This window comes from Liolophura sinensis, chromosome 1, assembly GCF_032854445.1.
Source record: "Liolophura sinensis isolate JHLJ2023 chromosome 1, CUHK_Ljap_v2, whole genome shotgun sequence".
In the NCBI taxonomy this organism is placed as follows: Eukaryota; Metazoa; Mollusca; class Polyplacophora; order Chitonida; family Chitonidae; genus Liolophura; species Liolophura sinensis.
Genome location: NC_088295.1, coordinates 45,639,299 through 45,661,203, shown reverse-complemented (window position 1 = coordinate 45,661,203; position 21,905 = coordinate 45,639,299). Strand labels below are relative to the sequence as shown.

The 21,905-nt window shown below is 39.2% G+C and overlaps 1 protein-coding gene across 1 annotated transcript; it reads left to right on the top strand.

The window, feature by feature from the left end:
- Positions 1–6,241: 6,241 nt before the first annotated feature.
- LOC135481800 (UBX domain-containing protein 11-like) lies at positions 6,242–20,645 on the top strand. The gene is made up of 14 exons (XM_064761517.1): positions 6,242–6,477; positions 7,129–7,178; positions 8,233–8,418; positions 8,849–8,943; positions 9,686–9,740; positions 9,944–10,020; positions 10,797–10,926; positions 12,730–12,860; positions 13,674–13,841; positions 14,505–14,688; positions 15,777–15,880; positions 19,030–19,094; positions 19,460–19,609; positions 20,078–20,645. The coding sequence occupies exons 1-14, from the start codon at positions 6,407–6,409 to the stop codon at positions 20,238–20,240; spliced, it is 1,629 nt and encodes a 542-aa protein (XP_064617587.1). The 5' UTR covers positions 6,242–6,406; the 3' UTR covers positions 20,241–20,645.
- Positions 20,646–21,905: the final 1,260 nt, after the last annotated feature.

Genomic DNA, 21,905 nt, shown 5'->3' with positions numbered 1-21,905 from the left:
ATTTTTTCCATTGATTAAAAATCTGTTGATGTTTACCAGTTTTTTGTCTATTCATGCACATATAAAGTATTCCAACATTACATACTTCGCATGAGAAAAACAAAACATTGTAACATGTAGTGGTCAAAAAGGCTCACCATCAAATTTGGCTGCTTTTTATTCAGATTTAAAAAAAGATAAAAATTTTATTTTGCTTTCTTTCACCTCAAATCACAGCCTTTCAGTGAAGGGGTGTGGAACTGATTGTTTGTTGTTCTTTTAGGGTGGGGGTGGGGGTGGGGGTTGGGGGTCCCTATGAAGCCTTATTTGGAATCCTACGTGTACTTTCCTGGCATAGGTATGTAAGCATGTACAGGTTAGTAGTGTATGACTCGAGAACTGAATAAGATGATGATCATATCTGCTAGTATTTATCATACATGCAGGTATAAGGGACATTCACTGTGAGCTTAGAGCATTTTGCATGCTTAAATTTGTTGAAGATTCAGGGTAATCAATTTGGTCTTTTCCCAGTATTTTGACAAAACAAACAGTTAAATATGATTTTAAACACTTGAGTTTTGATTTTATTAAATGTAGTTAACATTGAATTGTATTCTGAAATGAGTAGTTTGTGTGAATTTAATTTATGCACATTGAGTGTAGTAGTGGCTATAATGATCTCACTCGTTTAGTTTATGTATGCACATCAGTTTGGTTCAGAGTAGTATACAGTGCATGATTATACTATAGTGCTATATGAGATAGCGGATTTAATTGTTTAATTGTTAAACTGTTGGTTTATTTAATGTATGTATACATAGATGTTTGGTTATTTGTTGTCTTAAAATATATAGCTTTAAAAAACATTGTTTTTTATTCTTCGCCTTTTGTTGTTATAGACAATGTTATAAATTAGAAAATTCCCCGTACTCACTGTTAGGGAGCTTACATTGGTAATAGTCACCTGTTGACGGCATTGGTATGAATATTTGCACCTGCCTTCTGCCAGTATGGTGTGCATATCTGTGCATCACATGTGGGAAAGTTTGTCAGTAACTTATCAAAGTTAGTACCTGGTTTACCGCACTCTGGTTCCTCCACCCACGAAACAGACTGCCATGCCGTGAGCATGTTGTAGCCAAAGTCCGGTCATACTTCAAAATCAACAAAATGTGTACCCCAGACTGGCTTTTCTCATAAGCGAAGTAAGAATTGACCAACTAATCCAATGTCAATATGACAGACAGAGTTATCAGTTCTGGTGCGCCTTCAGCATGTTGTTCCAGCACGGGAGCATGATTCATACGCCACCCAAGCCAGCCCATGTACTTAGGGATGTGCTGATTGTAATGACGAAAATATTATTAAAAGCAGGTTGGAGTCAGGGCTTTATTTTCGTCATTTTTAACCAGAATCCAAGTGAATTTCCGTAGACTTTCTTCATTGGAATCCACCAAAGTTATGTCCAAATCTAGTACCAGCATCAAAAGAAGTGATGATTTCAAAGCACATAATTTTAAACTAACACATTTTGTGAATTCCATGTTCATCACATGGATGTGAAATGATCTGATGATCTGAAATTATGTATTATTTATTATAAAACCAGTACTGTGAATGTGACTTTTTTGTTAGATCCATGTACAATTGCTTTTCTAACCTTTTTTGAAAAGTGTTCTATTTGATAATATCCCATTCAACTGTTTTCTTTGGATTAAGCAATGCTTTGGATGAGCATTATTTCTGTTATATAACGGTGATATCTTATGCCCACATCTTACAGAATGGTTGTATTGTTCCTGTACCCTTCTATCAAGCTCGAAGCCACAGAGACCGTTCTAGGCAGAATTATGTACGGCCCTCCTTCATAAATCGTTTTTAAATTACCTGTAATATTAATTTTGAATTTCTGATGTCAGGAACTTTTTGCCTGTCCAACACAGAGTGTTTCTTGAAAAAAGTCAAGGCAAACACTACACAAGTATAGTACTGCGTTGCTCAAGGAAATCACTTTAGCTTAACCTAGGTACATATACACGAACATAAACAATATTGGATATGCATGAATATATATTGAACTGTGATAACCCAAGAGAGATGACATAACATATAATCTTTCACAATGCGGTATCGGACTGTGAAAAGAATCTGTAATATATAAATATTAATCGAATATACACTCGTAACCAGAAAGAAACCATGCACTTTCTTAGTAGGAATGGAGGGCAATTCCCAGGGAAAGCAATTCAGTTTGCATTACCTAGCTTCCATATACTCAATGTTTCTCATTCTTAGGCAAGATCAATATATGGGTATATAGCACGGAAAGAGCATGCTCTTCGATGTTACTCAGCAAGGTAAATGATCTCCCTCCTCATATTTAACTTTCTGACATGTATTTTCTATGTCGTCACCGGCCGAATGAATGTCAGAAATATAAAAATATGAAGTTAGTACATTTAGTGCTGTTGAATTAGCTCTTCTCATGCATGCATGCAGGAATTCTTATAATACTGGTTACACCAGCAATGTGTTGAAATGCAACATGCATCCATGGTTCTTATATGAGACTGCATGCGTACTAGGTACACCTTTCTACCAAGAGTTACTTGATCGCTATAGTCTCCAAAAAAACAACATTTCGCCTTGGCCTAACCTTACAGACATAGGTGCATAGGTACGAGCAACACATATTTCAAATAGAGAGATCATTATTCAAATGTCGAAATCACCGTCATCAACGTGCGTGCGGAGTGAGCGGAGTGTTCGGACATAAATATATGCCCATATCGGACTGTGATAGCAAAACAGGTTGTTTTTGGTACGGCGAGTCCAAGACTAGGTTTGTAATACACAGGAGCTATAAAAACATGCTGAAGACATTTGATGCAACGCAAGATGGAAAGTGTTGTGAACTTTATTCGTCGTAACCTTTGGTCTGTAGGCTCACGTATATCTGGGATTTAAAGATAGGCGTCTTAATCGCAGCGTACACTTAGTTGTGTATTTATTTATTTTGGGAATTTGTGCGGTTGTCATGGATTGTTTTTGATTCGGTGAGACTCAGAACAGGTTAGTTGATTATGGGGACCATTTGGTTGACATCGATTCACGCTAGGAAAGATTTAATGCGAGTGTGAAGATGCGGTAAATGTGGCTTACCGTCGATCCGACACATTAGAAGCAGTGATTTCCCGTAATTCCACCACTCACTTACAGAGAGTTACATTCCGCAACTACGTACACATATACGTTGCTTAGGGTGACTTACGTGGGAAGGTCTGCCAGCAACCTGCGGAAGGTCGTGGGTTTCCCCAGGGCTCTGTCCGGTTTCCCGCCGTCGTATTAGTGAAATATTCTTGAGTACGGCGTAAAACACCAATCAAATAAATAAATAAATAAATAAATAAATAGTGTGACTTAAATCCGCAACGTTCGCTTCAATCATTGTTTTGCAGTGATGTCACAGCTGCTCTGAGTCAATCATCAGCACACCTTTTAGTCACGTGACTAGAGTACTGGAGGTGAAAAGTAACGGCGAATTTAACCCAGGTGGAATAGGCATTGAAGAAGATTTTAGATTAAAAATATGAGAATTATAGCTTTTAGGGTGCTCGAAGCTACATGGATGAATATCCTGGAAAGATTAACACGGATAAACATGGCACCTATATCTGCATATACTTCATAAGGATGGTATTAGGTATGTTTGTATACGACAATACCCTGAACGCCCATGCAATAATTTGGAAAATGTTTCCGAACAGGGTTTGAACCCCGAGTGCATTATCACAACACATTTTCCAGCATTAATTAGAATGTGTGTCGTTTACCCGGAAAGCGCAATACTAAATGTTATAGGGTGGACTTAATGCTGACACACAATGTTTTATTCCGCTGTTTCGTTTAATACGTTTGGCACGATCAAGCTCAAGACGTGGTATTAAACATACCAGACTGAAAAAAGTTCATACAAGGAAAAGAACCACCCGCCTGAAAGCAGTCTGCGTAACTGACTGACAGTCGCTCAAACCTAGAACTAAATTATATTAGTCCTAGCTCAAACTTATTCCTTCAAATCTCTTCTGTGCATTGCATGCATGTCTACAGTTCATCATAGAACTGATCACCATACAATCGATTTCAGGAATATGCTTGAGCTAAGATGGACGTATATATACACAAACGGCGTTTATAGAGAGTTGTTTATGCAGAATTAGATATTAAAGGTTCCGTATATAGATGCAGTCCTGTTTTTCTTCACACCATTTTGCGTGTATATTATGTAAACGCACGAGCACGGCATGCCCATTTTATTTACTTGTATATATTAATGTGTAACCAATGGACACGTGCCAGCTATAACCACTGAGCCGGTGAACTTTGAGCCAATATACCCCCTGATGCGTCCGTCACGACCGTGCTAAATTAACCCCAGGAATAATTCATGAATTATCTCGTCCCTCTTGCGCGGCAAATCGCGAACGCACCCAAGTAACCCTCGATTTTGCGATGTCTTGGGAGGTACACATTTGTCTTGAACGCCATCGACTTAAGCAATCAGCCATCGACACCGCCAGTGTAAATAAATGAACATGTGTATGTATGCTTGTATTCAGTAACAGCATTCGTCCGGGCATAATCTGTGTTATATTGGATTAACACCCCATCAACAAGGAAATATACCTGTCTAACATGCAAGGTCTGTCATCCTAGCTGCACGGCTAAACAACATGGATTTCCTAGATCAGCATACAGGCTTACTGGCTGTTTTATGTTATTTTTTTTATATTTCAATCCGGCTTTCTAATTGGCTTAATATTGTACCACTATATATACAGATTTATAGATTCGTTTTTTTCGCTTTGGCGTTGAACTGTTGATTTTAGAATGCTATCTAAAGGTCAAGCCAGAAGAATTGTCTTTCAATAATCCTTCATACACTCTTCACAAGGTACATGCACATGACTTAGATGCTTGTCTTGTAATCGTTGACGCACACGTCACGAGGTACATGATTTACTTTAGGCGTTTGACTTTCAATTTTTCGTACACACGTCACGAGGTCTATATGGTTTTATTTTAGACGCTTGACTTCAAATCGTTCACATAGCAGAGGCATGGTTTAGATACTTGACTTTCAATCTTTCATACACAGGTTACGAGGTGTATGATCCAGACGCTTTTCTTTTAATCGTTCATACACGTCACGAGGCATGGTTTATATACTTGACTTTCAATCGTTCATGCACAGGTCGCGAGGTAGGCCCTATATGTTCCAGCCGCTTGTATTTCAATCGTAGATTTAGGTTTCTTGACTTTCAATCTTTCATTCACAGGTTACGAAGTATATGATCCAGACGCTTGTCTTTTAATCGTTCATACACACGTCACGAGGCATGGTTTATATACTTGACTTTCAATCGTCCATACACAGGTCGTGAGGTATATGATACAGACGCTTGTCTTACAATGGTTCAGGGGCCTGCGTGGCTCCGTTGGTTAGCGTGTTAGCGCAGCGTAATGACCCAGGATCCTCTCACCAATGCGGTCGATGTGAGTTCAATTCCAGCTCATGTTGGCTACTTGGGAAGGTCTTCCAGCAACCTGCGGATGGTCGTGGGTTTCCCCCGGGCTCTGCCCGTTTTCCACCGCCCATAATGCTGGCCTACGTCGTATAAGTAAAATATTCTTGAGCACGGAGTAAAACACCAATCAAATAAATAAGTAAATAAATGCAATGGTTCATTCATACGTCATGATGTATGGTTTAGATGCTCGTCTATCAGTCCTTCATATACACGTCACAAGCTATATGTATATGATTCAGACGCTTAATTGTGTGTCAGTTGTTCATATAGTCACGTCACGAGTCATCGCACGATCGTGGAAAGCTATGTAAAACCATGCGAATGCAAGTTGCCATTGTATTAACGTAGGTATATGTCCATGCTTAGGTGCATATACCGGTACTGGTTTTCACGTGATGACTGCGGCGTGACAAACTGAGCGCTTGTATATAATTACAGCGATATTTTCACACCCACGTAAATAGTAGTCATGGACTGTCAAAGAATACCATGTAAAGTATACAAACATGTAGGCTTGCCATTGTTCAGAACGTCAACTGGAATAAGAAGTGTCAGTTATCTCCACAGAAATGTCCGCCTGCCGGATCAAATTTAGGTTTGCCTTTTTGGGTCAATTTGTAGCACCGCTCGACTTCCGTTGTGGCGCGACTCAGTCTTGTTTACAAGCCATGGAAACACGCAAGATTTTAAATTTGATAGCAAATGACTTATTTTATACACTTTTTATACAAACTTTTTTAGGGAGATGGTTTTCAAAATGAACAGCATATTGTGTTTGTTACGATAAACGAAGGAGTACCTCAAACAGCGCTCGAGGAAACGTCGATTCAACGATGAGTTCACCCCTGTCAAGTTTGAAAAAGAACCACAAATCAGCATTGGGCCTGGGACATTTGGCGATGGGGTATGGTAGACAGTACATCCACGATGTGTTGTTATTTTCGTCATTGGTGCTTACCACTTATTGAGTGAATTTGAAGTAATGTCTTGAATTTCAATATGTTTAAGCCACAACGTAGTGGTAAGTTTTAAGTTTAATGTGCAAATTACAATATGGTACATAGGCCTACGTTGAATGAATGATTGAATGAATGATTATGGCTTAACGCCACATCGGCAATATCTCAGCCATATCGTGGCGAGGCCTAACTTGAATCATTGACATAACTGATTCAGTGTCATTATTAATTAATAGCACATATGTTTGAATATGACAACATTTTTTTTGTAGTTACAATGTATGAAACTGCAAACCTGCAGTATTTATCATCATTTATTTATTTATTTATTTGATTGGTGTTTAACTGGCGGTGCTCAATTAAGAATATTTCACTTATTCCTCAGTGGCGTTATGGTGGGAGGAAGCCAGACATAGCCCAGGGAAAACCCACAACCATCCTCAGGTTGGGGAAACCAACATGAGCTGGACTTGACCTCATGCAGAGCAACATACTGTGATGGCATCGGTGAGAGGCTTTATGAGCACGTTAACCACTTGGTCACGGAAGCCCTGCAAATGTATTTGTAAACTGTAATTCAGTATTTCATTTTGCAGTTCCAATGATGTTAAGAAGCCATTAGTTCCCTTTAGACCAGGATATACAGGTAATTAACATCATGAACCTTTGTTCATAGTCCTGGACATGCCTCAGGGTATAACTGACCTAGCTAGGTCCAAACAATACTCTGAGGCATGTATGGAATATGAACGACTGTGTATTTCAGTGTGTGTCTTCAGTTTGTTTATCCAATCTTGGTTTGGTGTAAATCAGAGTGAAGATGGATGTAGCTTTAGATGGCTATATAACCATAAATGATAAAAGTGTTTTTTATTTTATTACAGGAAATTAAAGAAACAGTTTGTCTTTGTTTTCATTTCCTTAAAGGTGGAGAAAATATAAAAATGACATAAAGTTCAGATGAAAGAGTGCAAAAATTTATTCCTGAATGTGGTCTGAATGATCTGAATATTTTTTCCGATTTCTCCTCAAGGAGAAAAGACACTTGAAAATAATAGTTGTATGGTGGGTATTTGGGACCACCTATTGGTATTTATAGTCTTTGTTTGATAATGTCATAAATGAGGATGTAACACAGGTTTAATAAATATTTTTGCACTAGAATTTGTTCTTTTCAGCTAGCAGATGCATTAAATCTCAATTTGGATCATATTTATATTTTTAATATGTTCATAAATATTATCATAATTTAGGTTAAATGCATATGTTTCGATATAAACAACAAATTTTCATTCAAATAAATTTATGAGACAAGCATCACATCTTTACTTAGAACATTGTTATGCAACAACGATAAATACCAAAAGTTGGTCCCAAATACCCACCATACAAAAATATTTTCAAACACCCTTTTCTCTTGAAAAAAAAAAAATCCAAAAAAATATTAAAGATCATATTTGCAAATAAGTTTTGATGCTCTTTCATCTTATTTTGGCATCATTTTCTTCTCCTTTAACAAATTTATATTTCATATCCATGGGGATGTACCTCATTTTAATGACAAACAAATGTTGGTTACAGTTTGGACTTGCTGTCTAGTGAAATATGAGTTGAGCTTAATTGATTTGACATACATGTGTCTTCTTGTGTCAATGGAGGTGAATACTAATTTGGCATGTACCTATGTTTTATTTTCACAGATGATGAACACAAACTCCTGGACGAGATCACAAGCAGCATGGCATCCTCTCGCCCCAGAGGCATGAGGGACCCTTTTCTTGGTGGGTTGCCAAAACCTTCAGATGCATCAAGTGGGCGATCAAATGTGTCCAGGGGAAGCAACTCTAATAGTGTCCAGACAAGTCCAAGATCAACTACAAGCACAAGTATGTGGAAGGCTGATTGAAATACATGTACTTTATTGTTGTTGAATCCCAGTAATAAACTAAAGTTTTAATCTGTCATTAAAGTGAAAGATTATATTCTGATTAAGTGAAGAATAGTGATTTTTAAATATGGTGGTTAATATGCATGTATTTTTCATTTTGCATTAACATGGTTACATTAAGAATATCTTTTTTGTCTATATTGATGAAGAAGAAAGTACAATCACAATGCAAGAAACATTACTATGAAATCAAAAAAAAAAAAAAAAAAAGAATTCTTACAGACGAGGTAATTTTCAGGACCCAAAATAAACTGTAGACTTTTTGGATTTTTTCTGCGTTTGACCATTTGGAAGCATCCATTTGAAGGTCAATGCGACATAACCCTGCCAAGAAAACAGATTAACCGTGTATCATTCATGCTTGATAGAAACGTCTGACCATGAGCTGATGTCCATCATGATGGCTAGATTGGCCCAGCTGGAGCAGAAAGTTCAATATCAGACCAAAGATATCTGTGATAAGGTAATTCCATGTACAATAACAATGAATAGATTGCCCATAAACAAGTTAAAATAATAACTAGAAGAAACAGATTGCGTATAAGTTACAGGGAGCCTCCACTAGCGCAGCGTAATGACCCAAGAGTCTCTCACCAATGCGGTCGCTGTGAGTTCAAGTCCAGCTCATGCTGGCTTCCTCTTCAACCTGCGGATGGTCGTCAGTTTCCCCTGGGCTCTGCCCGGTTTCCACTCACCATAATGCTGGCCGCCGTCGTATAAGTGAACTATTCTTGAGTACGGCGTAAAACACCAATCAAATAAATAAATAAATAAATATAATTTACATGTACCAGATGAATTGTCACAAATTGTGAGTTTTTTGTGATGGGAGACTATCACCCAGATGTACACGTGTAAGTGTTAGGCTTGATCTGATTAATGAGAATATCGGGTTCAATACCTGATAGAAAATTAGGAGTAAAATAGGAGCATTCGAAAAAGTAGGCAAATACCAGCTCAGATGTTGTACAAAATTAGCAGGGCCCAAGTGGCCGGTAGCCACATTCTATAAACAAGCTCCCTGTATGTTGATATAGTGCATGTAATTTCCTTAAAAAGTCAGTCTGGCACAAACTAATTCTCAGCCAAGACTTTACCAAGGCTCTACTGCTTTCTGTATTATAAATCTGAAATAATTTTGAAAACAGCATTAAACTCCTAAGCAAACAAACAAATCATTTATGATGGATTTTATGTATCTGCAGGATAAGAAAATTCGAATATTAGAAGACAAGGTGAAAATTTTGAATAAAGCCAGAGGTAAGTAAAATATGTCCTGGAAGTGTGTACATTGGCCAGAAAAAGAAAAAAAATGTAATGTGCCTAAATTAATGCTGCATTTAGCATGACTTTCTGCATTAAAATCATCTTACATCATGTTTTCAAAATGGCTGTAACTGCAACAAAGTATTATAGCACACATATAATGACATGCACGTATAGTTTGTCTTACATCATTTCAGAATCGGACAGTCCTGGAAAAACACAGCATTTAGAAAAAAAGTGCTTGCTTCTCCAGCAGCAGATTCATGAAATGGAGGTATGATGTAAGAGGGAAGTTATCTTAACAGTGTCATTGGTATTGATTTTCTACAAAGTGCGTTTAGTCGCATTATTTAGCAATAAGTTCATTTCTGTGTAAATATTGCACAATTATCCTACTATGGCAAATTTTATCATGTCTGTTCATACAGAAATGTAACACGAATCACGAAGTAGCAGATGTAATGAAAACAGATCTTGAATGTACATGTACAATGTGGTATTGAAGACAAGATAAACTGAATAAATTTCAATTTACATGGTGAATGAATGTCAGAAACAATTTAGGACTGGGAAATTACACTCAGAAATAATAACAGTCTTGAAATTTTCAATTATCAATTCTACCAGTGTGCTCAGGGCATGTGTATACTAGGTTTCTTTCACACTATGGCTTCTACCGTCATGTATATCACTTAGTTTCTCTGAGGACAGCATATCAAACAGACCTGCCTTCTGCCAGTATTTTGTTAGCCTGCTGTCAGTGTGCTGTGATTTGCTGCAGTGTGATTATCGATTGTCTTAAGGTTGGCTGGCCATATTTACATATGCATATACGTGCATGTGCATTGTAGCTTCCCTGGTGTGAAACTCTGTCAGTAATTTGACAAAGGTTGGTGGTTTACTTTGGTCATACTGGTTTCCTGCATCCTGAAAACTGGCTGCCATTCTATAACTGGGCAATTCTTAAGTAAGGCCTTAAACACAGATCGGTCAGTCTGGTGTATGTTTGTATTTATGTTTGCATCTCATTCTTAAATTGTGTATCTGTAGCAATTCTTGGCCGACTATGGGATGGTGTGGGTGGGTGAGTCTGCTGACGATGACTCAGATGTCTATCAGGCCGACAGCGATGAAGACGATACTCAGTCCACTAAAAGTAACCAGGGCATATGGAGACCAGGTAAATTCAATATGGTATATTCTGCCTGTCACTTGTCCACATAAGCAGTAGCACTGTTTGATGTGAGCAGTCACTTCTTGTCAGATGCAATGGGAGCTTTCATTGTATGTCATATGTAAATAAACTGGAGCCTTCATCACATTTGAAAGGTACTTTTGGTAATTGGAGCTTTCATGTCAAATTTAATTGAAATTTCTAGCTTTGATATACTCAAATATTAAATATCCTCCATGTTTAGAATGGAAGTTCATGGGGGTTGTTGAGGGAAATTTGATCTAATAAATTGTTAGGTTCAGTTAAGCTCCACAAGCAGTGAGAGCGCGGTAATCTACAAATTTGTTGTCCAAGACCTTGTGCATTCTAGCAATTGAAAGACAGTTAATCACCTCTAGCTACCAGACCTCTGCCGCTCCAAGTTACAAATCATAATGGTGGTTTTATGTAACCATTGGAAAATTTTGCTGGAAGTATTTTTGCAGTATCATCATTTTTGGAAAGCACTTGAGATGATTTGAAGTTCTGGCATTATAACAACACTGTAGAGAAAATTACTCAAAGTGCTGGCAGTCCAACAGTGGAATATACATAAAACATTTCAAGTTCTGGAAGTATAACAGCAGTACTAGATATAGGGCAAGTCATTGTAAGTGCTGGAAGTATGACAGCAGTGTAGGGCAATAATTCTAAGTGCTGGAAGTATAACAACAGTACTCGGTATAGGGCAAATCATTCTAAGTGCTGGAAGTATGACAGCAGTATAGGGCAATCATTCTAAGTTCTAGAAGTGTGACAGCAATATAGGGCAAATCATTCTAAGTGCTGAAAGTATGACAGCAATATAGGGCAAATCATCCTAAGTGCTGGAAGTCTGACAGCAATATAGGGCAAATCATTCTAAGTGCTGGAAGTCTGACAGCAGTGTAGGGCAAATCATTCTAAGTGCTGGAAGTAAGACAGCAGTATAGGGCAAATCATTCGAAATGCTGGAAATATGACAGCAGTGTAGGGCAAATCATTCTAAGTGCTGGAAGTTATGACAGCGGTGTAGAACAAATCATTCTAAGTGCTGGAAGTATGACAGCAGTATAGAGCAAATCATTCTAACTGCTGGAAATATGACAGCAATAGAAGGGCAAATCATTGTAAGTGCTGGAAGTAAGGCTGCAGTGTAGGGCAAATCATTTGAAATGCTGGAAATATGACAGCAGTGTAGGGCAAATCATTCTAAATGCTGGAAGTATGATGGGTGTAGGGTAAATCATTCTAAGTGCTGGAAGTATGACAGCAGTATAGGGCAAATCATTCAAAATGCTGGAAGTATGACAGCGGTATAGGGCAAATCATTGTAAATGCTGGAAGTATGACAGCAGTATAGGGCAAATCATTCAAAATGCTGGAAGTATGACAGCGGTATAGGGCAAATCATTCAAAGTTCTGGAAGTATGACAGAAGCATGCATAAAAAGCTACCGACTTGTGGCAGTATTACCGAATCATATAAATGTTATCCTGCAGGTTTATATTTTGTTAGAGTTTTTGAAGAAAGCCTGCAGTATACTAGTACTTCAGCATAATTTCGTAAGGGTTCACTACATTTTAAATGTATATTTGGTAATTGGAGCTTTCATGTCAAATTTATTCAAAATTTCTAGCTTTGATATACTCAAATATTAAAGATCCTCCCATGTATGGAATGAAAGTTCAGGAGGGTTGGTGGAGTCAAATTCATACTTGTTTATGAAGGAGAAAAATAAATAAAATTTCAAGATATTTTTACCTTCACAAATTTGTACAAATATAACAGGAGCATCTGTGCCCACAACTGAGCTGAAGGTGGACTACAATCAGCTGATAAAGAATGTGCAGGAACTGAACGTGTTGGCCGGGGAGGGAGTGGCAAGGGTACAGAGGACTACAGACGGGGCAAGACTTAAGGTGGGACACTGGTTGTCAGTTAACACAGGCATGAGAGTAGGCTTTTCATGTGTTCTACTAATAACTGTTTTTTTCGGTGGCTGAGGGGATTAGTACACCAGCACGCCAGAATGACCCAGGAGCCTCCCACCAGTGCGGTCCCTGTGAGTTAAAGTCCAGCTTATGATGGCTTAATCATCTCCAGCCGTACATGGGAAAGTCTGCCAGTTGCCTGTGGATGGTCATGGGTTTCCCCGGGGCTGTGCGCAGTTTCCTCTCACTGTAATGCTGGCATAATTCTTGCATATAATTTTCTTGTATAATCATGGACACTTGTTATCCAAAGTCAAAAGTCAAAATACATAGATAGAGATACGGATGTGACCATTTGTCATGCCTCACATTTGTCCATTGCTACAGCCATGCCATTTTCCCTATGTCTACTTAGTACAGCATAAATAGGTATGGCCTATTGTCTGGGCTACGACCAGTTATCATGCATATGCATTTTATCTCACGCCTTTTGGCAGTTGCTGGCCCAGTATTAAACCAGATTGCCAATTTCCCTATATCTGCTGTAGAAATGATATTTAGTTCACCTGCAATCTTGTTTTGCTTTTGAATATATATACTAAATACATGTAGTTTTATGTTCTATAAACATACAGTAATTATATATACAGTATAAGTCCTGTAGGCTGTTCTGCTGCTGTCTCATTACTAAACAAGTAATGCATTCAATGAGTGTATAAAGTCATGAACGTAGTCCTGTCAAAATAAGATAATACAAATAACTATTAAAGTGATATGTGATGATTTTTCTGTTTATTTCAGATTCCTGACTCTGTACCATTAGTCCTGTATGCTAATGGTATTGTCCTGTTTGCTGGTCCATTCCGCCCCTTCACGGACCCCGCCACCCAGCAGTGTGTGAAAGACCTGATGGATGGTTACTTTCCCACAGAGCTTCAGAACAGGTACCCTGAGGGCATCCCCTTACAGGTATATACATATATATATATATAGATACTTATAATACACAGCCTCTGAGAGTTAGAAAAATTGAAACTTGCGTATCAAAGACTCTCCAACTTCAGGGACGATGGTCCTCACATTTTAGAGGCTAATTCCCTGAAACATATCAGGTCTATAGAGTCAAAGGCATGAAATCCAGGTCTACACTGCAAAACAGTTTCTTATTCTGAATTAAAAATTGTACACAGCTTCACCACCTCAAGCTACTGTGAGATCAAGCTCAAGTTTTGTTGTCCATTTTCAACAAAGTTATGTTTTTTTTTTTGTTGTCGCCATTTTTGTACAGTTTGTCTATAGGAATATGTTAAAGGATGGTGCCAATTATTAAAAGATGAACAGTTCAGTTTAATACATTATGCACTTGTGTCATCTGAAATCAGTGAGTGTCAGCTTCAATCTAAATGTGGGAAAATATTACATGTATATTGTTTTATATATTGTTAGAAATCTTCCTGATGGCAGCTGGATATTGTAAAAGGACATGCTTGAATTCTACAGCAACAGTTTGTTTATATATATATATATATTCATGTATGGCTGCATACCTGGGTTGTTTGGAAACAGTTATGTTCCTTTATAATGAGCCACACATTCACATAATCATTATACTCATCATGTTCCTTTGCCCAGATAACAGACAAGAGAGAAGTCTTCTTCAGAGACAAGCGGAATGATGATGTGTTTAAGGGGTCAGGACAACTGCTGGGTGGGGAGACCAAACCCTCACGGCTGATACCCAGTAATCTAAACCTGGGGACACAGACAGCCAGTGCAGAGAACACCCAGGGGCTGGTGGAAGAGACAGAGTTACCAGGTGAGTGGTTGTGGTGGGGGGTGTGCACTGGTTTAGTTTTTTATGCTTTAAAATTCTACTCTTTTCTCTCTTTTCCTTTTCTCCTTTTGCAGCAGTTATGTATTATGTTCAGTAACTGCGCCCTCTTTCACACAACTTCGTAAATCAGTTGTGTAACTGTTCAGTAACTGCGCCCTCTTCCACACAACTTCGTAAATCAGTTGTGTAACTGTTCAGTAACTGCGCCCTCTTTCACACAACTTCGTAAATCAGTTGTGTAACTGTTCAGTAACTGCGCCCTCTTTCACACAACTTCGTAAATCAGTTGTGTAACTGTTCAGTAACTGCGCCCTCTTTCACACAACTTCGTAAATCAGTTTTGTAACTGTTCAGTAACTGCGCCCTCTTTCACACAACTTCGTAAATCAGTTGTGTAACTGTTCTCATAAATGACGTTGCCTTATGGCACTATAATGTAAACAACATCTTTTACCAAAAACTTACAAGAAATGTGACTTGCACAGTTTTGTGAAAGTGGGCCCAGAGCTCTACTGGTATTAAAAGTCCTGTGATATGAAATAATATGAGCAGCACATACATGTATAACAAAACATTGTACACGTTGTACACTTTCATGCAAATCCGCACCCACATACAATACAAACGTACTACGTCTACAGCCAGTGCTCTGATCAACAGAACAATAGTGGTCTAAAGTTGATCATAACTACCATGGCAGCATCTCATGCATGTCCTCCCCACTTTTTGCCCTGGTAGTAACAATCTACTGAGCATGTGATTGGTCTGTGGAATAGATTCCAGGTCTCTTCTCGTGAAATTGTCTGAATAACAAATGAATAAATTTTCATTTTATAGTTTTTGTATTCGTGTATAAGGTATACATGAATCAGTGATGATCCTTTATAATTTATAACATAGGTAGTAATCATTAAAATTGTGTTGATTATTTTAAATATAATTTGCTGAAAGTTTACAATTTACAGTGGATAATATATAGTAGAGGGTTAATGACTGCTTATTCACTGGAAGTTGTGTATAAACCCCAAAAATTGTAATCTGTGAAGTTATAGATGTTAATTTACTGACAGGACCCAAGCAGTCTGTTGATCAATTCCTGGGCTCATTACCCTCATCTGTTATCCGTGGTGGGAGAGTGATTGATATCAGGGAGTCCCTCAGACAGGACATACAGGTAAGTTCTCATTACACAGGTGTCTGTGGATCAATACCTGGGCTCATTACCCTCGTCTGTTATCTGTGGTGGGAAAGTGATTGATATCAGGGAGTCCCTCAGACAGGACATACAGGTAGGTGCTCATTACACAGGTGTCTGTGGATCAATACCTGGGCTCATTGCCCTCGTCTGTTATCCATGATGGGAGAGTGATTGATATCAGGGAGTCCCTCAGACAGGACATACAGGTAGGTTCTCATTACACAGGTGTCTGTGGATCAATACCTGGGCTCATTACCCTCGTCTGTTATCTGTGGTGGGAGAGTGATTGATATCAGGGAGTCCCTCAGACAGGACATAGAGGTAGGTTCTCATTACACAGGTGTCTGTGGATCAATACCTGGGCTCATTGCCCTCGTCTGTTATCCATGATGGGAGAGTGATTGATATCAGGGAGTCCCTCAGACAGGACATACAGGTAGGTTCTCATTACACAGGTGTCTGTGGATCAATACCTGGGCTCATTGCCCTCGTCTGTTATCCATGATGGGAGAGTGATTGATATCAGGGAGTCCCTCAGACAGGACATACAGGTAGGTTCTCATTACACAGGTGTCTGTGGATCAATACCTGGGCTCATTGCCCTCGTCTGTTATCCATGGTGGGAGAGTGATTGATATCAGGGAGTCCCTCAGACAGGACATACAGGTAGGTTCTCACTACACAGGTGTCTGTGGATCAATACCTGGGCTCATTGCCCTCGTCTGTTATCCATGATGGGAGAGTGATTGATATCAGGGAGTCCCTCAGACAGGACATACAGGTAGGTTCTCATTACACAGGTGTCTGTGGATCAATTCCTGGGCTCATTACCCTCGTATGTTATCCATGGTGGGAGAGTGATTGATATCAGGGAGTCCCTCAGACAGGACATACAGGTAGGTTCTCATTACACAGGTGTCTGTGGATCAATACCTGGGCTCATTGTTCTCGTCTGTTATCCATGATGGGAGAGTGATTGATATCAGGGAGTCCCTAAGACAGGACATACAGGTAGGTTCTCATTACACAGGTGTCTGTGGATCAATACCTGGGCTCATTGCCCTCGTCTGTTATCCATGATGGGAGAGTGATTGATATCAGGGAGTCCCTCAGACAGGACATACAGGTAGGTTCTCACTACACAGGTGTCTGTGGATCAATACCTGGGCTCATTACCCTTGTCTGTTATCTGTGGTGGGAGAGTGATTGATATCTGGGAGTCCCTCAGACAGGACATACAGGTAGGTTCTCATTACACAGGTGTCTGTGGATCAATACCTGGGCTCATTGCCCTCGTCTGTTATCCATGGTGGGAGAGTGATTGATATCAGGGAGTCCCTCAGACAGGACATACAGGTAGGTCCTCACTACACAGGTGTTTGTGGATCAATACCTGGGCTCATTGCCCTCGTCTGTTATCCATGGTGGGAGAGTGATTGATATCAGGGAGTCCCTCAGACAGGACATACAGGTAGGTTCTCACTACACAGGTGTTTGTGGATCAATACCTGGGCTCATTACCCTCGTCTGTTATCTGTGGTGGGAGAGTGATTGATATCAGGGAGTCCCTCAGACAGGACATACAGGTAGGTTCTCATTACACAGGTGTCTGTGGATCAATACCTGGGCTCATTGCCCTCGTCTGTTATCCATGGTGGGAGAGTGATTGATATCAGGGAGTCCCTCAGACAGGACATACAGGTAGGTCCTCACTACACAGGTGTTTGTGGATCAATACCTGGGCTCATTGCCCTCGTCTGTTATCCATGGTGGGAGAGTGATTGATATCAGGGAGTCCCTCAGACAGGACATACAGGTAGGTCCTCACTACACAGGTGTTTGTGGATCAATACCTGGGCTCATTGCCCTCGTCTGTTATCCATGGTGGGAGAGTGATTGATATCAGGGAGTCCCTCAGACAGGACATACAGGTAGGTCCTCACTACACAGGTGTTTGTGGATCAATACCTGGGCTCATTGCCCTCGTCTGTTATCCATGGTGGGAGAGTGATTGATATCAGGGAGTCCCTCAGACAGGACATACAGGTAGGTCCTCACTACACAGGTGTTTGTGGATCAATACCTGGGCTCATTGCCCTCGTCTGTTATCCATGGTGGGAGAGTGATTGATATCAGGGAGTCCCTCAGACAGGACATACAGGTAGGTCCTCACTACACAGGTGTTTGTGGATCAATACCTGGGCTCATTGCCCTCGTCTGTTATCCATGGTGGGAGAGTGATTGATATCAGGGAGTCCCTCAGACAGGACATACAGGTAGGTCCTCACTACACAGGTGTTTGTGGATCAATACCTGGGCTCATTGCCCTCGTCTGTTATCCATGGTGGGAGAGTGATTGATATCAGGGAGTCCCTCAGACAGGACATACAGGTAGGTTCTCACTACACAGGTGTTTGTCGATCAATACCTGGGCTCATTACCCTCGTCTGTTATCCATGGTGGGAGAGTGATTGATATCAGGGAGTCCCTCAGACAGGACATACAGGTAGGTCCTCACTACACAGGTGTTTGTGGATCAATACCTGGGCTCATTGCCCTCGTCTGTTATCCATGGTGGGAGAGTGATTGATATCAGGGAGTCCCTCAGACAGGACATACAGGTAGGTCCTCACTACACAGGTGTTTGTGGATCAATACCTGGGCTTATTGCCCTCATCTGTTATCCATGATGGGAGAGTGATTGATATCAGGGAGTCCCTCAGACAGGATATATGGGTACAAGCAGGAGAAATGTTGAAATTGCTGTTTGTTAGCAAGATTTCAGACACACATATGCATGAGTTGTATTTAGTTATAGTTAAGTCTTTCTCCATCTAAGTTATTGTAATCCTTATTAAAAATGCATTCTTGTTTTGCAAAATATGGTTAAAATGTTGAAGAGAAATGAAAACATGTTTGTCGTTTTCTCACTTTGTGTGATTTCTTATTAGCGAATACATGAACATTGTATTACTTTATATTCAAAAGTCTTAACATTATCTTCTAGCATATTGTGCACAGTGCAAGATCATACAAAGTTTACATAGGGCGTCAGGGAACAGATGACCTACACTCCCAGTTTTATACATGTATGTCAGTACATGAATTGTTCTTATTCCCCTCAGCCATCCTCAGCTGCCAATGATGTGACTGTGGTAGAAACACAAGTTGTCATGGACATGAAGAAACGGTGTGTATTCTGTGACTGGCACTGGTTTAACCGTAGTTTAACACGAATTATAATATGCGTTCTTCAGTTTATACTTTAATGAACAGCTTATCAATACAAAAGTAAATTATTTCTGTGTCCTGTTTGATTTGTTTTTTGCTTGGGCATGAGGACTTGTTCAACCGTATTACAAGGATTTTTCCTTTTAAAAGAATATTCCCAGTGTTGACATTTTAATATAGTGGTGCCTCACTGGAATAGCATGCTGAAGAATTGTTGGACACCGTCCAGCATGGAGTTGAACTAGAGAGAAGGTTGAAAAGTTTTAATATGTTAACAAGATTTGGCTGGATTTTCAAAATGTGGAATGTACTATTATTTTACAGGTTGGAAATCGATCAGAAGAAGAGACCTCCAACTCCACGAAATATCACCACGCTGAGAATCAAAGCTGAAACAGGGGAGAAAACCTTTGTGTTGAAAATGAAGTTCACAGACACAGTAGCAGACTTGAGGAGATACCTAGATACTCATAGGTAGTACTATTGTATTTGGAAACAGCTTTGATGGATTAAGTGCTGGTTTGCTGGGACTGATCCAAACCCAGATCTTGCTGCTTTGGATGCAGAATTAATATAGGCACCCTGGAGAAGGGCAGTGGTGTACCCCACCCATAAACTTATCTGCCATCAAACATGTCATATAAGTGAAAATTTCTTGACTGCAGCTTTTAACACAGTTAATGAAAAAAATATACCTGTAGCGTTTTGCATTCTGGGCTCAGAGACATTTGCCACTAGAAAATATTGAATACTAATAACTCATGGTGCTGGAAAAAATGTATGTTCAGCTCATGTTGTTGAGTTTTCCCTTCAAATTCAACGATCAAAGATCTTGAAATGAGAAATCCAGTCAGTGTATCATGTAACAATTCCAACATATGCTTGTGTATTTATAATAGAAAATACACTAGCCCTGTATCTGATACCGAGTCTGTGTTTCAGATTGCCTGGTTCCCCAGCCTATGACATCATGTCTACATTCCCTAGCCGGATCCTGGAGGATGACACTGTCTCCCTACAAAGCTGTGGCCTCACCCCTAATGCTACCTTACACCTGCGGGTCAGGAAGGGGACAATGCTGGCAGGAGGGAAGAGCTTAGAATAACAGCACCCACACCATCTTAGTACCCTGTATTGATGTTGTAGAAGGGTGTGTGTTTAAGTCTGGTGTTTGAATCTAGAAGCTCCTTAAGCTTGCTGTATTTACATCATATAAAACCTGAATCAAAACATAAAATCTCTGGTTTGTAAAGATGCAATCCCTCCAAAATACAGTGCCATACAACATACAATTCCTGCAATACAGATCCATACAAAATACAATTCCCACAACATACAGTCTCATACGTACAACCCCTGCAGGCAACAGTCCCTGGAAAAAAATAAAATCCTTAAATCTTTTCAGGAAAACAGTCATGTAAAACATAAATTTCTTGATTGTTAGGCGCAATCTCTACAACTTACAATCTACCTACAGCACTTACAATTTATACAAACAAGAGCACCCTGCCCCCCCTCACCACCACCACCCTCCACCCACTACAGACCCTCTCTGGGCTGTAACACACAGCCCTCTGCAATGGACTGCCAAGAAATCATAGCCATGATGTGAAGGACTAAGACTTGTATGGCTGTGTCGTTTGACTTACTGAGAAGATGGAGCATTTTATGTTTATACATGTTTATAGGAATCTTGATCAGGACTTTGGAAAAATTTCCAACAATATTGACTATTTTTGAAATGTTCATTATGATAAAAAGTGTAATTTGCAATCCTTGGGATTAGGTGAAATATTATTTGTGCAAAACGTCATCTCGTCATCTATTTCCATTAAAATATTTGCATGAGTGCATCAGTTTATGTTTTTCTTCTTTCCAGTCCTCAAATCCTTATAACAAAATAGTAACATTTAAAATATTATGATATGATCATAAAAAATCATAAATTATTATATGAATGAAAGGAAAGACTTTGTCATCTTGTATTTTGAGGATATGTAAAAACTTAAGAAAATTAGAATTGAGACAACTTGCATCTTTTATAGACATGCACACAACTTTTTAGTCAGTGCAGTGCATGTCAGTTGCTTGTAGAAGTACAAGTAGCATATATATATGTATTTCATGTTTAAAATCATTTTATATCATCCAGCATATATTTTTATGTGTACTTTTTGATAATGTTTATGGAGAATTTTATAAATCTGTGATGTATTACCAGTCGTCCGCTTTCATTCCAAAGAGGTTTTGCTTGGTGTTTGAAGCCCAGTTTTTACTCTTTTCTTTAAGGCATGTTTTAGAAAACTCAAATCAAAATTAAATTTAATTGCTAACATATGCACCCACAGTAACATGGCTTGAGAAGCTGAATTCACAGCAGGTTCTTGGTATATGCGCTTTATACACATACATGCCTGTTATTTGTTTAAGTAAGGAGTTCTATATTTTAGATTAATTCAAAAACATTATCAAGCTGCTTTTTTGAAACAAACCTTTTATTCATCCCGTGACCATACATACATGTAAACCTCACACTCTGATTATGTTTGATAATTATTTATTTCAATCCCACATTGTAACACATATGCTGGTACATATTCTTTTTGCAACATGAATGAATTGACTTGTGTTATTTTACTGCAGTCCCCCCATCAGAGCCATTTCTCTCATCAAAGCATCAAACCACCATACAGTTAACCATGAAAACAGATATATAAAGTGAACAGCAATCCCCAGTGAATTCTACAGGTACATGTACATTAAGGTGTAC